Genomic DNA, 21,745 nt, shown 5'->3' on the forward strand with positions numbered 1-21,745 from the left:
GAAAAGACGGGGGTGAAAAAAAAAAAAAAACGACTGCAAAGTAAATCTCAGTTTTTATTGTAAACCACATCCCCAAAGTGCACAATTCAACACTGCACTTGTTGTTTACTTTTTGGCTTGGCTGGACACACTGTATGTGGTAGTTTTATGGCATTTTGGGGAGGGGGGGGGCGGCGGATATTTCAATTAATACGTAATACACTAAAATGTGCCAAGGAGAACAAGAATCTACCGATTGCTGCAGTAGAACGGATAAAAATTTGCCTTTGGTTGTTTGGGTTTACAAGTAAAACTGGGAAAGTGTTTTTTAGGGGTGAAGAACTTGAATAGAAAAGACATACTTGCTATCATATTCATAATTCAGGTAGTAGAAATCACTAAAATTGGATATGCGTCTACATCAATCTATACAATTTAGAAAGGAGCACTTGCTAGCTAGGATCCTCTTCATTTCCAAGCTTGTCAAAAACACGATTCTAACAATGTGATGATCTATATGTTTGAAATGTTTTATGGATTTTTTTTGGTAATATTTTTACATTTTAGGAGGCAATAGGGATTTTAATCAAGTGAAATTTTGCCCTTATTTAAACTCTATTTTACATCTTCAGCTTTTAAAAAAAAATACAAAAATAAATTTTAATTGTTTGAATTTTCACACTGAATAATCACTTCTATGTTAAAAGTTATTAAAGCTAGCACTAGCGTTAGCATGTGCTAGAAAGGCCTTGTGGGAAATGACAACAGTAAAATGTTACTGCTGTGCCATTTTTATTATCAATTATTCCATTGATTAATCACATGACAGGTTAATTCATACATACTATGGCTGCAAATCATGTTTTCATAACATAAGGGTTTATTTTGAGAATGGATAGGTTTCCAAAGACGTGGCCGCAGTCCTCAGACCGATCGGATAAATTAACGATGGAAAAATATTTCACGTTTCATCTGTGTTCTCTGACATACACAAAATGTCGTAATTGGAAACCAATTTGGATTCGGTTACTTGTCTGGTTCGTAATGTGTCGGAAAACGGGCAAAAGCAGATGTTTGCAAACGTCTTCCTTCAGTTAAGTACACACGCAAAAAATGCATCATCCTTAATGGAAGACTACAAAAATTTACTGTTACTGTTGTTGCGAAATTAAATTTGGACAAGTTGCACAATCGGGTATTACAGCGGTCATCTAGAAAATATCACTGATGGATATAGTTTTGATAACTCTTATGAACAATTTATGTTAGCTAATTTAGTGACTTCTGTGCCAAATATTTATTGAAATGAGATTAGTAAAGTCATTTTAACAGCAAGAGCAAATTTCTTTCGGCTTATCCCATCAGAGGTCATCACGGCGTGACATGACATTAATTGGCGGCGGAGGCCCCTGTGGGGTTTGAACTCACAACCCCTGCCTTACCAAACAAACGCTCTCGCCACTGAGCTGTGGGGTCTCAAAGGTAGCTGGCTAAAGTAAGGCAATATTTTTTCTATCCAAAAGTACCACATGAAAAGCATTTTTAAGTTCAGTAGCAGCTTTAATATCTACTGAAAAAGCATATTTTGCCACATCTAGCTAACCTTAACATTGAAGCGTGTCTGTACCAATCCGGCTCCCGTAGAAACAAGGCCTTGTGGGAAATGCAGTTTTTATCCCAGTGGACGCGCATCTGGCCGTCATTCTGGTAAAATATGGATTAAGGAAAAAAACAAAAGAGAGACGTTTACACTTAAAAGAACGTCCATGTAATTTGATATTTTTGTTTATACAAAAAAAACATGATTTACAGTAGAGACAATGTCTTTTTGTCACACATTTAATGAGGCTAAGGATATTTTTTGTAGTATTTAGTCTGCTTTAAATCAGACACGTTTCTTACGTAATATCAACGAGACATTTTTAGGCGTGCGGTTGTTCAAAGCGGAAGTGTCCATTTCACGCAAGAGTTGGGGGAAAAGCGCTTGCCCGGCTGCGTAACTCCTCTTAAAACGCTCCAGTCTTCATACTTCCACGACCGGACGGCCGTCGCAGCACAATCGCGCGTGACCTCACCAGCGCGAAAACCGCTGGCATGCCGGCGTCTATATTTAAAAGTCAAGCCCGGCGATGTTTTTCCTTTATTTGGGCAATTTCAAGCGTGGTCACCGAGTCAGAGGAGAGTTTGCGGGTAACACGGTGAAGGTGAAAGAGAACGGGAGATCAATATTGGACGCTGAAGAAAAGAATCCCGGTCGGCGCTCATTAAATTGCCAGAGCACCCAAAAAAAAAAACGTCGGGAAATGCGCCGGGGCTCGCAAACCGCCGCCTTCCAGACAAATTCCGACCCGTCGTCCGTCCCACGTCTGGCTTTCAAAAAGGGCTCGGCTCTCTCTCTCTCTCTCCTCCCACCGCAAATCCCAGAAGCAGCAACAGAGGAGGAGGGAGGAGGCGTTTTAAATGGATGCCTTCTTATTTTTTGTTGTGAAAAAAAAAAAACGTTTGCATCCTGTTTACACCGGGACACGTTTTGGGGCCCGGACCGCAGCGAGCTGGCAGGGCCTCGGCTTGCTCGCTCGCTTGGACGCCGCTCCTCTCTTTCTCTTGTCTAGCTGCAGTCAAAACATCCATCCTTTTTCTTTGCCGCTTATCCTCACGAGGACCGCGGGGAGTGCTGGAGCCTATCCCGGCCGTCAAAGGGCAGGAGGCGGGAACCGGTCGCCAGCCAATCGCGGGGCGCATGGAGACAAACAATCACACCCAGGGGCAATTTCGAGTGTCCAATTAATGTCGCGTGTTTTTGGGATGTGGGAGGAAAGCGGAGTGCCCACCCGGAGGAAACCCACGCAAGGCACGGGGAGAACGTGCAAACTCCACGCAGGCGGGGCCGGGATCGAACCCGGGGCCTCAGAACACTTTACCAGCTGCCCCAACGTGCCACAAACAATCCAATGCAGAGGACAGTGGAAATAAAAGAATCCTTTGCTCAGTCCCGTCCTGTATGTAAAGTGCAACCGTAAAGTATTCACAGGGCTTCACTTTTGGAATTCTGGGGGTAAAAATGTGGCAAACGCAAAGCGCTGCAAATACTTTCCGGAGGCACGTGGAACTTATTTACACCTTGGGAGAGAAAGTTCAGCGAGCGGTCTCTAGCGACACTTGCAGGACTTGACCACCATGTTGGAGAGCTGCTCGACGCGGGGGCTGCGCCCGATGAAGTACATGATGGTGAGCGGCTCCAGGTCTTGGGGGACGCAGCAGGGCGACGCCGACGCTTCGGGGTTCAGCTTGTTGTACAGCGGCAGGATCTGACACGCGCACAAAAAAAACAATCGTGCACAATTTCAGAAAAACGTTACCGTCATTTCCGACCAATAAGCTGCAACTTTTTTCCGCACGCTTTCAACCCTGCGGTTTATGCGGCTAATTTGTGTAATTAGGAGGCACGCAAAAAGGTAAGAGTGAGACTGGTGGAATATATGTGCAGAGGAAATGACTTTTACCAGCATTTTATTTTTTTTTTTAAATTGGCGCTGTTAGCGCTGCACTAGTGTTAGCCCTGTGCTAGCGTGTTGCTGCTCTGTTACTGCCGTGTCTCAGGAATTTTTACCGGTATGTTATTTTTAACTGGCCCTGTTAGCGCTGCGCTAGCGTTAGCACTGTGCTAGCGTGTTGCTGCTCTGTTACTGCCGCATCTCAGTGATTTTTACCGGTATGGATTTTTTTCCACCGCTCCTGTTAGCACTGTCCTAGCGTGTTTGTGTTGTGTTACTGACACGTCTCAGTGATTTTTACCAGTATGTTGTTTTTTTTTTTTTAAACTGGCCCTGTTAGCATTGCACTAGTGTTAGCGTTGTGCTAGCATGTTGCTGCTGTGTCCTCGTGATTTTTACAGGTATGCTTTTTTAACCGGCCTTGTTAGCGCTGAGCTAGCGTGTTGCTGCTGTGTTACTGCCGCGTCTGTTATTTTTACCAGTATGTTGTTATTTTAACCAGCACTGTTAGCGCTGTGCTAGCGTGTTGCTGGTGTGTTACTGCTGCGTCTCAGTGATTTTTACCGGTATGTTTTTTTTTTTTTTTAAACCGGCCCTGTTAGTGCCGCGTTAGCGCCACGCTAGCGTGTTTCTGCTGTGTTACTGCCACGTCTCGGTGATTTTCAACGCTATGTTTTTTTTTTTTATTATTATTAACCAGCCCTGTTTGTGCTACCATGTTGTTGCTATGCTAAGATAAGCTAAGGTATTAAAACTTTCTTGTGTTTCAATGTGGGCACTTGCGACTTTTACAAAGGTGCGGCCCATGTATGTACCAAACGGTATTTCCTTTACAAATGTACTGGATGAGCCTTATAATCCGGTGCGCTCTGTCGGCCGGAAATTATAGTAGTTAGGTTGATGTGTTACGTGAACATTTCCTCGTTCTAACTTGTGTGCCCGTCATTTACTGTACAAGGCTGAGGGAACGCTTTCCATGGCGCGCGTCAAAAGTGTCTGTACATGCTGACACAGACGCTACATTAATTTTTTTGGTGTTAATGTCCAGCAGCTGCCGTCACTGATGTTTGGAATCCAATATTTTTTTTTTTTGTCACGCGTTTATTTCCACCTTGTTGCGTTACTGAGAAGAACAATCAGGAGCCCACCATGTTGTAGTGGTTGTTGGCGCTCCAGAGGTAAGGACAGTTGCCGGCGCAGAAGTTGGCCTTGTAACCTTTGGGCTCGTGGATCCACTTCCAGTTGAGGTCGCGCCGGAAGTCGATGTAGAGGGAGCGCAGGCAGCAGCCCGACTCTGAACCACTAACGCACCCGCACGCACATATTTAAAAAAAAAAAAAAAAAAGTTGGGTCATGGGAAAATGACAAAGGGAAAAAGGCTAATGACAATGCGCGGCTGCCAGCGAGTGGGCGCTAGACTAAATCAAACGTGGGCCAGTCTAAACTGAGACGGCCGACTTCACACGCCATCGTCGCAAAAGTCCCGTTGGAGTCCGGTTTAACGTGACGCACGGTCACGCTTTTAAAGTTTGGGGTCAGACGCTTTTGAGGTTTTCAAAACATGCCGCTCGCTGTATATAACGTAGCTATAGTACACGAGTGTTTGCACATTTGGAGATCACTTAGGAATCGTAATGTCTCGAAAAAAATACAAACGATGCATAATCACATATGAAGACGAGTAAAACAAACGTACCCCAGTTTTGGGCCAATTCAAAGCTCTGATATGATTGACACATGAATCTGCCATCCCTGCATATTTTTTCGGGAGAATACACCATTTGTTGTGTATAATGTGCATTTTCCATAAATAAATTGTCAAAAGTTGACAGCGCGCTTTATGCCTCGTTATACCAAAAATGAAAATTCTTTCACACTTTATCAATGTATAACACTATTCTAGTATGATATGTAATGTCTAGTGTTACAAATATATGAGGGCTGCAACTAATGATTACTTTCATAAGTGATCAAGCAGTTCATTATTCTTTTCATTAATCCATGAAACAATCTTTTTTTTTTTATTTATTACCCCGTATTCAAAAGCAAGATATGATTTGAAATTGACGGTGCAGTGAATGCACAAAAATATTTTGATTAAGATTCACTTTGGTCCATAACATCTCAAAATAAAACATTTTGATTATTGTTTTGCAACGTAAAAGCAAACATCTGAAAATATTCTATTTTCATAAAACAAAAAGATAATCAGTCCGCTTTCATGGAGGATGACAGAAATGCGTGAATATTTACGGTTGGGAGGCAATTTACCGTAATTTCCGGCCTACAAACCGTGACTTTTTTCACACACTTTCAACCCTGCGGTTTATATGATAAATGCGGCTAATTTGTGCATTTTTTTTTTTCTAACGGCCGCAAGGGGGCACTCGAGCGGAAAAGGCAAGAATGAGACCGGTGGAATATATGTGCCGAGGAAGTGACTTTTACCGGCCCCGTTAGCGCTGTGCTAGCGTGTTGCTGCTGTGTTACTGACATGTCTCAGTGATATTTATTGGTAAGTTTTATTTTAACTGGCCCTGTTAGCACTTCCGTTAGCATGGCGCCAGCGCTGCACTAATATTAAACTTTTTCTATGCAGTGTATTTCTTTGTAAATATCTCATGTTTGAATGCGGGTTTCAATGTGGGCACTTGCAGCTTTTACACAGCTGCGGAGTATGTATGTACCAAATGTTTTTTTCTTTACAAACGTACTGGGTAAGGTTTATTATCCAGTGCGCTCTGTAGGCCGGCAATTACGGTACAAGGATTTGGAATATTTTACCGTAAACCTGAAACGATCAAGTGAAACAATAGTTATCGATAGATTAAATGATTGTCGATTGTTACAACTCGAAAATATTTTTGTGGCTCGATCCAGAATCAGCAGGAGCCGGCGGACGGTCTTCGGCCGACGGGCTCGATGTACCATTGCAACGTCAAACTTTAGCTAGCTTCTACTAGCTTCCTGCTAGCATCTCTGGGCTTACAGCAAAACAATTTGTTCTCTTTTTGTCCTAAAAAAATAAACTTATTGCAAGATTACGACTGTTTTGGCTCCAAAAAAGGACACTTTATAAGTCTGTGGCTTTGGTGTACACAGTCTAGTAAAATTTAATTGCTGTTGCTCCTTGGAAAAAATGCTTCCCCAAAAGTTTTGAGTAGCTTCGGTCTAGACTTTACTGTTCGATCAAATCAATCAACCTTGCTTAATATAGCACCTTTCAAATTTAAAAAGCAACAGGAAGCGCTTCACAAAATAAATGATGACAGCCACAAACACATCTCGTAGCGCCCTGGGTTAGCCAACACGTCGTCCGTATAAAAAGACGTTTAAATATGGAACGTGGCTGCTGAGAGATGGCTGGAGTAAAAAAGGGACATTGTAGATTTAATTTAATGTTACCGTTTTTGACACCAAAAAAAAAAGAAAGTACGGAGCCCCTAAAGGGACATTGAAAAAAAAAATGGTTTCTCGTTGTAATGAGTAAGTTACTCATTGCAATGAGTAAGTGTATACGTTCAGGTAGCTGGAAACTACAACTTGCTTTGCGCATGTCAGCTGAGAGAAAGGCCACAGAAGAGGACTTGGTCTCCAAGGAATATACCCGACAGTGTTATCAATCAACTCAAAGAAGATAAGGTGAGTATAACTGTAAACTTTTATCGCACGAGTGTAGCAGTTTTGGCTTCCTTTTCGCTTGCTAGGCTAAAATGATTAACATTAAAGACTTCAAAATTATTTTTAAATGTCTAATAATGGTGACGACTTGCTAGTAAAGCAGCAATGTCTTTATAATCAAGTCCCAAATGTTATTGTTGCGTAGAAATGCAAACTGAAATGAATAAGGGTCTTTTATACATGCACACATGCAATGGACTAGTTTCTCATTACAATGAGAAACTTACTCATTCCAATTTTGTATATTTTGGCACGTATATCTCATTACAATGAGTAAGTTTCTCATTACAATGAAAAGAAGTTTTTTTTTTTTTTTTTCAATGTCCCCTTAGATGCTCTGTAAAAAAAGTGATTTTCTTTTCTTTTTTTATTAAAAAAAAAAGGGGGGGGGCATTTCTGGACTTTTCTTCCGCAGCGTTATGAGTGTAGTGTACAATCATACCGCGAGCAGGTGGCGGCGTCGGTGGCGGCCGCCGCCCTCTTCTTGCGGTTCCTCTTGGTCGGGTTGTCCACCCGGTCACTGGGCAGCAGGGTGAGGATGAGGTGAGGCGTCTTGCTGCTGAAATCCGCCTGACCTTTCACCTGGCTCTGCTTCTTCAGCTGCCGCAGCTGTTCGTCGTCCACGCCTGTGCAAAAAAAAACGTCAGTCCAGTTTGTCTCTCAATAATTTGAAGTTAAGAGAATGAGGATGTGTGGTTTGCACGGTTCTGCTTTGGAATCTCGCCTCCGACCTTTCTATATGGAATTTGCATGTTCTCCCTGTGCTTTTGTGGGTTTTCGCTGATTACTCACACAAGCCTTCAACACATATTCATGCGCTCGCGAGAGGAACTTTTTAGACACGAGCAAGTGCGTGTTTGGAGTGGCTTCCCCCAAGTCGAGTGTGAAACTAAACCACCCAGTAAAAATCTTTTCTTAGCTAGCTATTTTGAAACGACGTTTGTGAGCTGTTTTACGCAATGATGAATAAGTGGGGCTGATTTTTTTTTTTTTTTTTTTAATGGAAGTAAATTAGTGCCACCACGATTTGAATGTCAAATGTAAAGTGATCACATCTTCAATAGTTGGTACACTTCGCTGCCTCAAATTCAACCGGGGTGACGGTCTGAACGATCCCGGTGCTGAATCATCTCCTTGTGATTAATGCGCACGCACGGCTGGGTTGTACGTGACATCACGGTTGTTCATCCGGGTGCTTGTCCGCCATTTTTGCAGTCAGCTGTCCATCGTCATCATGGCAGCTTTTTTGTTGCGTCCACGGATGTGGAAATCGCGGAAACAGAGACACTGGGAAGCGGGTTTTCCGTGTTCCAAAGATTAGATTGCGTGTAGGAGAAGATACAACTGAGTTGTCGAAAAACCGGCAACAAAAGTGGCTTGCAAATATACGACGTGCAGGTCTGAACGAAGCTCGAGTACACAAGGCGAATGGTTACTTGAAAGTCTGTTCTGATCATTTTGTAAGCGGTAAGCGTGTGGATTTCTAGTGTCCCGATATTCGACTTCAGGGAAGTCTTTCAGATCCTTTGAAAGTACGTCGTTGTGGAGAGTAAACGGATCGATATCTTCGCAGAGTTTGATCTTCTGTCCGTACCTCGCTTTGGCGACATCATCCAGTGACTTCAAGTAGTCAGAAAACATCCGCCGCTAGCCGTTAACACGCGGGTCTGTGGACGTTGCCATGGTGATGTCGTCTGCACCAATGTCGGCGATTATCACATTGCAACCCAATGATATCAATGTGCATTTCGCGTATATTTTGTAAACGTCCGGCCAGTCTGAAACATCCCCATCCACGATTCTTCAACATGTGCCATTCGACAACTTGTCGCCGAACGTTCGTGTTCGCTATGGACGTCTCGGAAAGACGAACACAGCGAACGTACATTTTTGTGTATATCTTTTTTATCAACTTTTGTTTTAAGGTTAGGGTTGAGATACAAGGTACGTTAGCTCCATCTATGCAGAAGAAGGGGAACTATGAGACTGGTATGCGACCACTACGAATCCAGAGTTCCCCTGTTAGTGACACATGTGCATTCATCACAAGGAGACTTTTCAGCACGGGGGAGCGCTCAGATCGTCACACCGGCTACAATTCGCTGTCTCTGCTGAGCCTTTCCTGTTGTTTTGGGACGTTGACAGAGTTTTTCAGTTTCTCTGAGAGAATCCTGGGTGAGTGACTCCAGAGCATAAACGCCATAATCTCCATCGTTATACATTTTCTGCACTGCTTATCCTCAATTGTATGGAAGTAAATATGTGCCAGCAGGATTTGAATTTGAAATGTAAAGTGATCACATTTTCAAAAGTTGTATTTCAGTGTAACTTTTCAATGTTAACAATTCAAGTGGCGACAATTCGCTGTCTAAATTTCACCGTCTGTGCCACCAGGCAGGGTTACTTCAGGTCAGAAGCCAACAGCCAGCCCATCCAGTTACGCTTTCTTAGTATGTGACGTCACGTCGCGATTGGCTGGCTGTTGGATTCTGACCTGACACGGATGCTGAATTTGAGACAGCGAATTGTAGCAACTATTGAAAATGTCATCACTTTACATTTCAAATTCAAATCCCGGTGGCAACTAATTTACTTCCATAATCTTTATAATATCCGTGCACACTGAATTTCTCCACCCATGACTTGATCACGTAGAAGCTACTGTAATTGGCAGATATTCCCCTCTCCATAATCAAAGGCCTTTTATGACTGTTATTCCCCAAACAATTGCGTTCATCTTCCCTGTGATTACACAACTGTGAAATATTTTCCTGTTGACTTCACAATGTTCTGCTACTGGCTGTCTTCAAACATGCCCAAGCAAAGATCTCTTCAAGGTGTAAAATATTATACTTAATGACTCCCTGCAGGACCGACAACACCCGAACTCATCCTGTCATTTCGCTAATTAGCAGGTGTTAGCATGCTAACATGTTGCGCCACGTCACGACCACTTTCAAATGTTTATTCGCGTGTGTGTAGCCGGTGAAGTGGGGGGGGGGGGGCGTTAATACAAGACCCTCGCTTGTCTTACAGCAGAATCAAACATTGATATTTTTGTTGACAGAAAGAAGCGGGGGGGCAAACATCGGAGCCGGGTGTAAATCGGGCAGACAGGGCGGTCGTTTGGGGCCTCGCCGAAGCCGTGCACGCGCATGCGTTGCGCAACAGTGTCGCGGTGTGCGGCGGACAACAGTGCGGCCACTATTTAGCGGGGAAGCGCGACACCGAATCATTTATCATCTGGTGACTGCCACATTTCTTGCGTTGACACTCACCTGACTTTTGGAACTTTATGCCGTGTTGAACACATTTTTATAGTTCATGTATAATACACAGACACAAAGACCACTTTCTCAATGTACATTTTGATTGGCTGTCATTTCACAAACTATTAATGTGGCTTGCAGTAGTGTACCTCATTATATTGACAGGTGTGTATCGTATTTTCCGTACTATAAGGCGCACCAAAAAGCCTTTCATTTTCTCAAAAGCCGACGGTTGGCCTTATACTCCGGTGCGCCTTATATATGGATCAATATCGAGCCTTTAGTGCAGCTCCATCTAATGGATGCATAACGTAACCCCAGCATCTACTGTAGCGTCGATTCTAAGAGCCTTATAATGCGGTGCGCCTTATATGTGGAAAAAAGTTTTAAAATAGGACATTCATTGAAGGTGCAGTGCGCCTCGTAGTGCGGAAAATGCGGTAATATTTTTGGTTAGTACGTACAGTAAGAGTCACAAGCAAAGAAAAAAATGATTGCGCCACAAAAATGTAGTACGCTCCAGCCACGATACCGTGAGATATATCAAGTGTGCCAAGCAAATCTAAATTAATTATCTTTTACAAATAAACCTAGTAGTCTATCAATGCTAGCGACATATAGTGACTGGCAGTACAATTACCGTAATTTTCAGCCTACAGATCGCACCTGGTTATAAGCCTCAGTACACAGAGTTTAACACTAGTTAACCAAGTGCGCTAACGCTAGCGCTGCACAACTGCATAAACCGCAGCGTTGAAAGCGTGTGAAAAAAGTCGCGGCTTGTCGGAAATTACGGTAAATGATTTTCCACGAGATGGCAGAAGGCACGACTAATACGTGTGCCTACTACGTGTTGCCACTCATACGACAAAATGTTGAGCAGCAACAAAAGAAGTACGGATGGGAATCATAAAATCAACATCGCGGAGCCCCGTTAAATTCCTGGGGGGAAAACTCCTACAGCAGCACGTTAACCACATCCCAATAAAGTACTAAAAATACCCCAAATGGACTATAAAAGTTATTTGGGGGATTTTGGTAGGAAATACAGCGCACGGTATGTAAAGTACTTACGCAGAAATTGACTTTTGTGATGACTTTGAATTGTAATGTAAAAAAATACCACCTGAAAAAGTTCCTAGCTCCCCAAAAATAACAGCTAACAATATAAACAGACAGCTATGATTAAATGCAGCAAAAATGAGGAATGGTAATGATAATCACGTGCTGCTACTGAGAGGTTGAACTTGTCAGAACGGTTCTGCATATTCTGGTTGAAGACAGGTACTTAGCAATTAGGTTTGAGAGAGAATAGCGCACTCAAAGTGTCCAGGGGAAGAGGTGGGTGGAACAGATCATTTTTGGGGGCCCCTTGCTCTATATTTGTCGTGAATAAATATTACATTTCAACCAAGCCCTCACTGGACAGTTCGGTTATGCGCTCGACTCGCTTGTTTAGAAGGCAACTAATGGAGCTCGATCGGCCAGGCATAAAATAAGACTCAAAATTGCAGCAAACCTGCAAAGAGAGCCTCCAGTTCTTCACTCTTGTTGGGAACGATGTTGTTGGTGGAGGGGACAAAAGTGCAGCAGGGACAGTGGACGCCCAGCTTCAGGCCCAGATTCTTCTCTGCCGGCAGAAGCGAACCAAAAGGACACGCGTGAGAAGAACACCACAAGAATGCTTGGACGTGACGATAGCCGTGACGCCGACCTGGCGCCGACACCCAGTCCTTGACGGTTTCGGTGACGTCCACGGACAGCCAGGCTCCCCTCGCTCGCGGCTTCACGGTGCGGGAGTCGACGTAGCGCTGCGTGGATGAGCTCCGCTCGTCTGGCTTCAGCAGCTGACGTGACAGACGTGCACATCAAAATCCCGGAAAGGTCGCTTTTGGATCTCAAACCGTCTTTCACATTTGAAAGAAATGGAAATTCCATTACGGTAATTTCCGGACGATAAGTCGCAATTCCCCCCCCCCCCCCCCCCCGCACGCTTTCAACCCTGCGGTTTATGCAGTGATGCGGCTAATTTGTGCATTTTTTGTCACGGCCGCATGGGGGAACTCGATCGGAAAAGGAAAGAGTGACACCGGTGGAATATACGTGCCGAGGAAGCGACTTTTACCGGCATGTTTCTTTTTTAAGATCGGCCTGTGCTAGCACGTTGCCGCTGTGTTACTGCCTCATCTCAGTGATTTTTACCGGTATGTTTTTTTTTAACCGACCCTGTTAGCGCTGTGCTAGCGTGTTGCTTCTGTGTTACTGCCGTGTCTATGTGATTTTTACCGGTAAGTTTTTTTTTAACCGGCCCCGTTAGCGCTGTGCTAGTGTGTTGCTGCTGTGTTACTGCCGCGTCACAAGCAGTGTTTGGAAAGAAAAGCTAAGATATTTTTAAAACTGTGTAGCATCTTTCTTTGTAAACATCTCATGTTTCAATGTGGGCACATGCGGCTTTTAATCAGGTGCGGCTTGTTAATGTACAAAATACTTTTTCCTTTAAAAATGTACTGCCTGGTGAGGCTTATAATCAGGTGCGCTCTTTAGTCCGGAAACTACGGTAATCTTTTCTAGCTCCACAAAAACACACCAACAAAAATATTATAATATAGTATTGTGTTTTGCAATCACAAAAATTGCCCCACGCCATGCATATCCCCAAGTACGATCGTTGTAAAGCACAATATCTGGATTGTTGAGCCACTCAAAGGAGAAGGGGGCATTCGTGAAGATAAAAAGAGTTCATTGGAATTGAACCTGTTGCTACGAACACCTCTGGCGACAAAAAAAAATGCAAGCGTTGCCATTTCATTCACCTGTTACTTCATAAGATCGATGGATGGATATCACGGTTTTCAGGATTTTATTTGAAGGCCTTGTCGCCACAGCCGTAGCATAAAACTACAAATTGAGCAGAGTGCGACAAACGTTATTCATTTTATTTTATTTGAAAGACAGATGGAATCTGTTAAAAGTCCAATTGAATGTTCATGATTTCCCATGACCCACGGCATTCACATGCCTGTCGGTTGAGCGCGGAGGATGATGCGAAAACAAGTTGACGAATGAATTTCCACAACATTTTGGGCTGATGTCAAGAAGAAGAAGCCATTAAATGTTGGTGCAGCTCCTGGATTCTTAGTGTTGAGTGTTTGTCCTTGGCACGGCTTTGCTCATTTCCACTGCGGCCAAAGAGGCACATTTACTCAATTGGACCTAAATCACACACGCTAACCCTCTATGGTCAAATTATTTAAAAAAAAAAAAAAAGGCGGCATGCAAATGAAGGTGACTCGCTTCCCTGGGAATTCTTCGAGCGATGTGAAATATTTGCCGGCAGCCAGAAAACATTTCGCACAGTCGACTGTTGACACGTTTACTACTTTTAGACAAAATAAACAACACAGCATAAAAGCAGTCTTGTTTCTTTTGCAAAACTCGCAAGTCCCCCTTTAAAACCACATTAAAAATGTCAGTTTTGAGCGCCTTGGATCTTGTGAATATGAGACAGGATTCTTACCTGATAGATCTCCACTCTCTGCTCGGAGGCCCGGGCCTGCGGGTTGGGGGCTCGGAAGATCCTGAACTCGGCCTTGACCAGCGTGCTGTTTGTCAGGTCCACGCTGCTTACGTCGAAAAGGACGCTTCGGTAATGCGGGTCCGGCGGCTGGGGCTGCACCGTGTCTGCGGGGGGAGGACTGTGTTTGTCCAATTGTTCAAATCGACATACAGTACATAATGACTAGTGATGGAAAAGAAATGAAAAGTTTGGACTTGAAGTGCATGAACGCCCTGACTGGCTTCGACCGTTGCGGCAGGAGGCGGATTGATTGAACGGGTTACATAAGCGGCGTGTTCCTCTGATGCCAGTGGGGCGCGTTTCTTTTATTCACACCCTAACATTTAGTGGCATTCACTAGCACTTCCGCCATTGACGTCTTGTCTGGAGAGAGCAGACGGCACTTTTCAAACTTGATGCCCCGCTTATGCCTTAGTCAGGGTAACGAAAACACCTTGTATACTTTAACCCCCATGAGTCCAATTTTGGTTCTACAAATGCTATGTAAAACTACGTGGCTCCTTTTTTTTTTTTTTTTATAACTACTTTTAGATAATCACACAAATGCCAATAGCAGAAAAAACATAAAATGCTCCCCCCGTGCCTCGTTCATGAATTAACTCTGGCTAATTTGGAGAAAGGTGACTTCATTTTCACCGACCACACCAAAGCCTGATTAGCTCCAGGCTTGTCCAAATTATCACCTGTCTGACAAAAATGAAGTTGCACAAAAGATCTCAAAAAGCTGCAACAAACAAGCACTATCCAAAGAAATACAGAAATGTATATCTATCAGTCTGGAAATAGTTGCACTGTCATTTCTAAAGCTTTAGGACTCCAGCTGACCACCGTGAGAGCCATTATCCACACATTGATAAGGCAAAGATCAGTCAGTAGTGAACCTTCCCAGAAGTGCCCGGCAATCAAAAATGACTCCTAGTGCACATGAACGACTAATCCGTGAGGTCACAAAAGACCCCACATAAATTCCGATGAACATGGTATCCATGAATCTATGGTACAGTTCCAAGATAAAAACCACTGCTGTACAAAAACAACATAAAGGCATGTCTTACTTTTGAATCAAACAAAAAAAAGATATCCAATCCATCCATTATCCAAGCCGCTTATCCTCACAAGGGTCTTGGGAGAGCCAGAGTCTCTCCCAGATAGCTTCAGGCGAAAGGCGGAGTACACCATAAATTGGTCACCAGTCAGTCGCAGGCCAGATATTGACACCATCACTGAGAAGCGTCAGGCGTGTGTACCACTACACCATCAGAGACTACCTCCCAAGACATTTGAGGAAAAGTTTAGGTACTTTTGTCATTACATCTGACGTTGATGTAGTTCAGAAAAAGATAATAGTCAAACATGGCGGTGGTCACGTGATGGTCAAGAGTGATTTTCCTATTCAGGACCTGGACAACTTGCTGTGATTGATGGAACCATGAATTGTGCTCCTTAGCAAACAATACTGGCGGGGGGTATTCAACCATCAATTCGTGACCTCAAGTTGATGGCCTTAAAGTTTGAGAAGGGGCCAAATACATTTTCAACGCACTCTACATGGGGATGACTACACTCTTTTTGTCTGCTTCTAGCTCAGCTATTTATAGAATGAAATGATACGTTGCTAAATTATACATGGGAAGATGTATATCTTATGTGTCGGCCATGTCCCCGAAGAGGTTATGTTTTACATTTGTGATATTTTGGCTGGATTTTGTGTTTACGTCTACTTGTGTATCGGGATACTGTATCCAGGCGATGTACAGTCGGCGCAATCATCCATTGTCTGTTTTGAAATGATTAGTGGCGTGTTGATTTATGAGCTAAATGTTTTCCTAAATCAAAACTTGCACATCAAATGATCTTTCCTCAATGAAATGAATGGAAATGCCATGAATCTGTTCCAGTGCCACAAAAAACACACGTTTTTTATTTTTTGTAAAATGCCTTTTGTCAGAAAAATGGCTCTCTTTTGTATTGGACAGTACTACATGAAACATGAACAGAATGAATTATGTTTGGAGAATAACAGTTGATAAATAATGATAATTCAGTGGGTATTGTGCCGCTCATTCTGCTATACGTGCTTTGGTCACCGGCGGGCCAGACATTCTTCACAAAACTGATGAAACGCAGTAGACGACTTCTACAATGAGGTTTTTTTTTTTTTTGTTTGTTTTTTTAATTTAATGGAGTACAACAAAATACATGCCAGAGTATTTCATGTTCTGTCTGCGTGTGTTACTACTGCATGTGTTCAAATACAAGTTGCTTTTTTTAAATTTCTACATCAATTCTAGTTTCGTGAGCCCCTTTATGCAGTTTCGCATTGTGCGTTCGCGTTAACGTAGCGGACTTCTGCCAGACAAAATTCATGTGCTTTGCTGAAATACGCAATACGTAATGCTCTTTGTTTTATGTTTAGTTTTAGAGTAAACTTCAACTGGGAGTGCCAAATAAAAGCTTAAAGCGAGCACTTTTGAAAGAATTGGTTCACTACCTGCCAAACTGTTGCTTGTTGTGAGGTTTGCTGCTTCCATAGCGAGAACTCAGAACTCGAGAAAAAAAAAAGAAAAAGGCCACGCGATGAAGCCAGCTCACTTGTAAATTGAGGCTGAGCTGCATTTTTGTTGAACAAATTCCACAACGGTATATATGAGCAACGTGGCAGGAGTTCCCAAAAATGACTGACAGTCCGCAAAATGCAAACTTGCAAAGTCTGGCTGGAACGGCCACAGGAACCGGACTATAAAACCGTTTGGAAAATTGTGTGATGGCTTGTAGAGAATTTGTTTTCGATTGTTTGGAGAACCTTGTTTGTGTGATAGCAACTATTGAAAATGTATTTTAAAAAATACAGTAAACCCTCGGTTTTCAAATGTTGCCGTTTTCGAACAAAAATCGCTTTTCGAATGAAATTTCGGTACTCGAAACGCCCCCGACAAAACCCGGAAATAACACATTCCGCTCGGCCAGACCAGCTGACCCACGACGCGGCTTGTTGTGAATTCCCACGCGGCCGAAGAAACCCGGAAATGATATAATGCTCGCGTGCCCGTCCCAGTTCTCAATGCTGTTTTTTTTTTTTTTTTTTCTTTAACGTGAGGCTGAACAAGAAACCACCCACGAAAGCTGCATTTTACTTGGCATTGGCCCAACAGTTGAGGGCGCAAGGTGAGCGGTGTATGGCTTACGATATTTGCACGAGAGTTGCGGAACCAAACAGGCTAATTTCAACGAGGATCCAAATGGAGGGTTGTAAGGTCTGATGTTATTCTCGATCCTTGGGGGCATTTTACAATTAGACACATGGGAACTGATTTAAATTGTTAAAAAACAGAGACGGAATTGAGCGTCCGCTACGCTGAGCAATGCAAGCGGATGAGGTTCCACAACCCGATGTCACAGCACGGTCGTTTGCGATCGGTCAAAATGCAAAGTCAAATCGTATATTATTTCACATCGCATCAATCACAATTATGTATGATTACAGAGTAAAAATTACATTGTGCAATTGAACACTATGCTGAATTCTTGTTACCCTATTAAAAAATACATTGTAATAACTGTCCGGCGATAATGTTCATGGCAATTATTAATGTCGGGAAATTCAGAGGAACACTCGGGAAGTGAATTTTTATACGTTGGCCAAGGCGTGCACGTCCGAAGGAGCACAAACCGTTTATCTTCTCACAGGCGACCAGTTCAGGGTGTAGTCTGACTTTCGCCCGGATTTAGCTGGGATAGGCTCCGGCGCTCCCGTGACTCTTGTGAGGATGAGCGGCTTGGAAAGTGGATGGACGTTTAATTGTGATTTGCTATTTTCATACAGGCCTAAAACAACAGCGTAGAACGTTAGAACTCTCCTATCAAAAATCAAATGACAAAATGTTTTGGTGTTTTCATGGGGCGAGAATGGATCAACGACGGTTGCATTTACGCATCCATCAATTTTCTTTGCCACTTGGACTCACGAGGGTTGCGGGGAGTGCTGGAGGCTGTCCCAGCTGTCAACAGGCAGGAGACGGGGTAGACCCTAAACAGGTTGCACGTAGAGACAAACAGCCGCACTCACAATCTAGAGTGTTGCGTGTTTTTGGGATGGGGGAGAAAACCCACGCAGAACATGCAAACTCCACACAGGCGGGTCCGGAATTGAACCCTGGTCCTCAGAACTGTGAGGCCAACGCTTTACCAGCAGAGCCACTGTACCTCTATCCTCTGTCAAAAATCACATGCCAAAATGTTTTGGTGTTTTCATGAGGCTAGACTAACGACAATTCATGCGACATTAATATTTCAATGGGAAATCTCAGTTCAACTCAAGCCTGCGTCGCCACCTAGCGGAAGAACGTGTCATCGTGCTGCTTGTCACTACATGTCACTGGCGTGGATAGAAGAGCAAAGGTGCGTTTTGCGCCGACCCACGAGTGGACTCACTGGTCTGCGTGCGCGAGGGCAGCATGTCGATCCTCTGCACTTCTTTGGCGTAGTAGTCCTCCTCGCTGCTCTCCCGCTCGCACGTCGAATCGGCCATCCGCGCTCTCTCCTTGAGCAGCTCCCGAGTGCTGTTGTACAGCAACATGACCTCCGGGGGCACCGCCGCCGCCGCCGCCGCGGCAGCAGCCGCCTCGTCGTCGTCGTCCGGCGGACTCTGGATGCGCAGCTTGCTGAGGATCTGGCCGCGCACCGCCTCGATGCGCCGCGACTTCTGCTCGTCCAGGTTGATGAAGGCGCACGTGTTGATGCCCTTGACCAGCGCGACGGACAGCCGGAGGAGGAGCAGCAGAGCCAGGCGAGACAGCCACATTGTCCGGGAGAGAGTCGGTGCGCGGCCGCGGGGGCAGTCGGACTTTTTTTTTTTTTTCCGGGGGAGGAGGTAAAAATACCTCCTTGAAGGGAAGGGACAAAGTAACTCAAAGCCAACACTTGAACTCGTGCGGCAGGGAGTTGAACCCACCACGATAAACAAATACTACTCCCAAAAAGCACATTATTTAAAAAAAAAAAATCTAGCTAGGCCCAAGTGTAAACCACTGACCGCTCGTCAACTTCAACCGACAATTACACACGACCTGCTCACAAAGAAACGCTTAAAAAAGTTAAAGTATCATTGTAAAAACTTACGTAACTGGTGGACGACATTACTAAATTCCAGTGTGTGTGTTTTTTTTAAAAGAAAAAAATGACTTTCAGCGAGGGAGCTAATCCAAGGTTTCCTTTAGCACCTACGCGAGCTCCTCCCAAAGTAAAATTATAGCCCCACACTTAAAAGAGAATTAAAGCTAATTCGTCTGGAAATGCGTCTATTTCTTCAGTGCCCGTCCTGCGGATAACACAAACAAAAAAACTCAGCCCATGATAAGTTTCACCTGACCTGGTTGCTCACCTCCGACCACCACATTGGGGGGGCCAACCGGCATGCATAGCCCACCCAGAATGAACTAACACAGGCTTGATGGACGACCCCAAAAGCTCATTTGACCCTCCAAGAACGCAAAACAGGAATCAAAAGAAGCTCAAAGATGTACGAAAATAAGTCCTCGCGGTTGTTGGGCTGCTTTTTTAGGGGAGATGAAGCGGGGTCTGCTGGCTTGTGTGCAGACCTGCTGCGGGGTAGAGCTCCATCACGGGCCGCGACGAGGAAGCCACGCAGCCCCCGGAGTCGTGGAGAGCCGGAGGCGGGGCGGGGCTGAGCGGCGGCCGGTGTGTGGGAGGTTGGGAGGCGGGATGCTAACGAATGGGGAAGGGGGGTGTAACTTGTGGACAAGAGCCATTACACTCTCTCGCCAAAGTGGGCACAGGCAGCGAGGGACTTACAGTGTTGAATTTATTGATTTTTTTCTAAAAATAAATCCTCAAGTGGCCCGTCAATGGAGATGGAAGCTGCCAGCGACCCGCATGTTAGCTTAGCATCCAGATTGGAAGCCAAAACTGAACATTTTTTTGCTGTTTTTTGGTCAGTCTTTTCATTTTTGAAACACATAAATAACAAATACCAACATAAAACAAAGACCAACAGATACATTTTACATTTCCAACAAGTAATAATTTTACACAAGCTGACAGCTAACTGCTGGTTAGCTTAGCATAACGCATGTTAGCTTAGCTTCCAGATAGAAAGCCAAAACTGTTTATTTCTTTGCTGTGTGTTAGTCTTTTCATTTTTGAAAAATATAAATAACTACCAGCAAAAAAAAAAGACCAACGGATGCATTTTACATTTCCCACAAGTAATACGTTTTTTAAAAAGCTGACAGGTAAATGCCGGTTAGCTTAGCATTCAGCTAGAAAGCCAAAATTGTATATTTCTTTACTGTATGTTAGTCTTCATTTTTTTTAAACACATAAATAATAACTACCAACATAAAACAAAGACCAACAGATCCATTTTACATTTCCCACAAGTAATAATTTTAAAAAAGCTGACAGCTAACTGTCGGTTAGCTTAGAGAGTTAGCATGAGAGGGTAAAACTGATAGCTTTGCGCCAGTTTTAGTAAACGACAAAGTAAAATTTCGCCAGGATAAGATTACCTGAGGTCTTTGACATTTGTGCCGCACGAAACTCTACAAATGACAACAAATAGAAATCTTAATCAAATAATGTACAAGTTTCCTTTAAATGTAAAACAAAAAAAAAGAAAAACTAACCACTCGCGGTAAAAGTGATCCCTATATTAACCATGCTTTAATTAAACTTAAAAAACAATAATATACAATCCTAATGGATAATGTTTAATAAAAATTAACAAATGGTGAAGGGGATAGGGCATTGCCAACCAGCAGAACAGTTAGTAGCTAATATTAGCAGTTATGCCGCAAAATTCTAGACTTTTTCCACAAGAATATTAAGGTATAGTTTTCAAAAAATATATATGTGGCTGCATGTAATACATAATATACAACCAATGAAGTACAATCGAAACGTAACGAAAAAAAAAATAGACCCTAAATTGGGAGATTACTCGTGAATTATAACACCCAAGATTTGCAAAACATTTGTTGATCGTGTATTGCGTGTGCACTGGCAGTATATGACTGGCTGCATCCGGACTACGTGACTACAACGGAGTGTAAAAAAACAAAATCTCACTCCCCAGAAAATGCTGATCTAAATAGAAGCCGTAAAATTAAACAGCATTAGTTGATTGCAGCCGTTTGAAAGCCGCAGCTCTTCGCGACTGTCTGCGTTTAACATCAGCGAAGCGGGCCGCTTTATCTTGCAGCCGTCTCGATTGTTAATTACAGTTCAGGATTTGCACGGCACTGTTAATCTGTCATGGGTGGCTTTTATTGCCGCTGCGCTGCCATCCCATCATACTGTCATTATAGTTGTGGGCACAGGCCTGTAATTGCTTTAAGTAGAAGGAAAGAAAGGTAGGACCTCGGCCTGCCTCCGGGTTTCGGGTCGAGGCGGACGCACCCATTCACACGTTTGAAAACGATAACCTTGTTGACGTGGCCGTTTCCACATTCCTTACAAAAGACGGATACTATTTGACGGGGTCAAAAGGACCCCAAGCGGACGGGGAAGGGGGTGTGGGGGTGGTTCTGGTTTTGCTTGCTGCGATCGTGGCTTCAAAATGAAAGGAGGGGGGAAAAAAAAGGAACAAAAATGGAGAAAAAAACGACTTCCCGCTGTCTGCTGCTCTTTTCCTCCGAGCCAAATATAGACGAGCCGCCGCCACGTCATCTGGACCTCGGCGCTCTCGCGTCGTCACGTTCGCTCACGCTCTCAGGGCCGACACACGC

At 43.8% G+C, this 21,745-nt stretch overlaps 1 protein-coding gene across 2 annotated transcripts; it reads right to left on the reverse strand.

Moving 5' to 3' along the window:
* Positions 1-79: 79 nt before the first annotated feature.
* Positions 80-21,631, reverse strand: tgfb5 (transforming growth factor, beta 5). 2 transcript variants are annotated; one of them, XM_061835802.1, is made up of 8 exons: positions 18,432-21,631; positions 13,941-14,104; positions 12,138-12,270; positions 11,943-12,053; positions 7,597-7,780; positions 4,622-4,775; positions 3,100-3,287; positions 80-1,683 (listed from the first exon to the last, which is right to left on the reverse strand). In XM_061835802.1, the coding sequence occupies exons 1-7, from the start codon at positions 18,799-18,801 to the stop codon at positions 3,129-3,131; spliced, it is 1,275 nt and encodes a 424-aa protein (XP_061691786.1). In that variant the 5' UTR covers positions 18,802-21,631; the 3' UTR covers positions 80-1,683; positions 3,100-3,128. The 2 variants fall into 2 exon arrangements, with proteins under 2 accessions (XP_061691786.1, XP_061691785.1); XM_061835801.1 differs by lacking the exon at positions 80-1,683 and having other exon boundaries at positions 1,694-3,287.
* Between the last annotated feature and the right edge of the window lie 114 nt (positions 21,632-21,745).

Source organism: Syngnathoides biaculeatus, chromosome 11 (genome assembly GCF_019802595.1).
Source record: "Syngnathoides biaculeatus isolate LvHL_M chromosome 11, ASM1980259v1, whole genome shotgun sequence".
Classification (NCBI taxonomy): domain Eukaryota; kingdom Metazoa; phylum Chordata; class Actinopteri; order Syngnathiformes; family Syngnathidae; genus Syngnathoides; species Syngnathoides biaculeatus.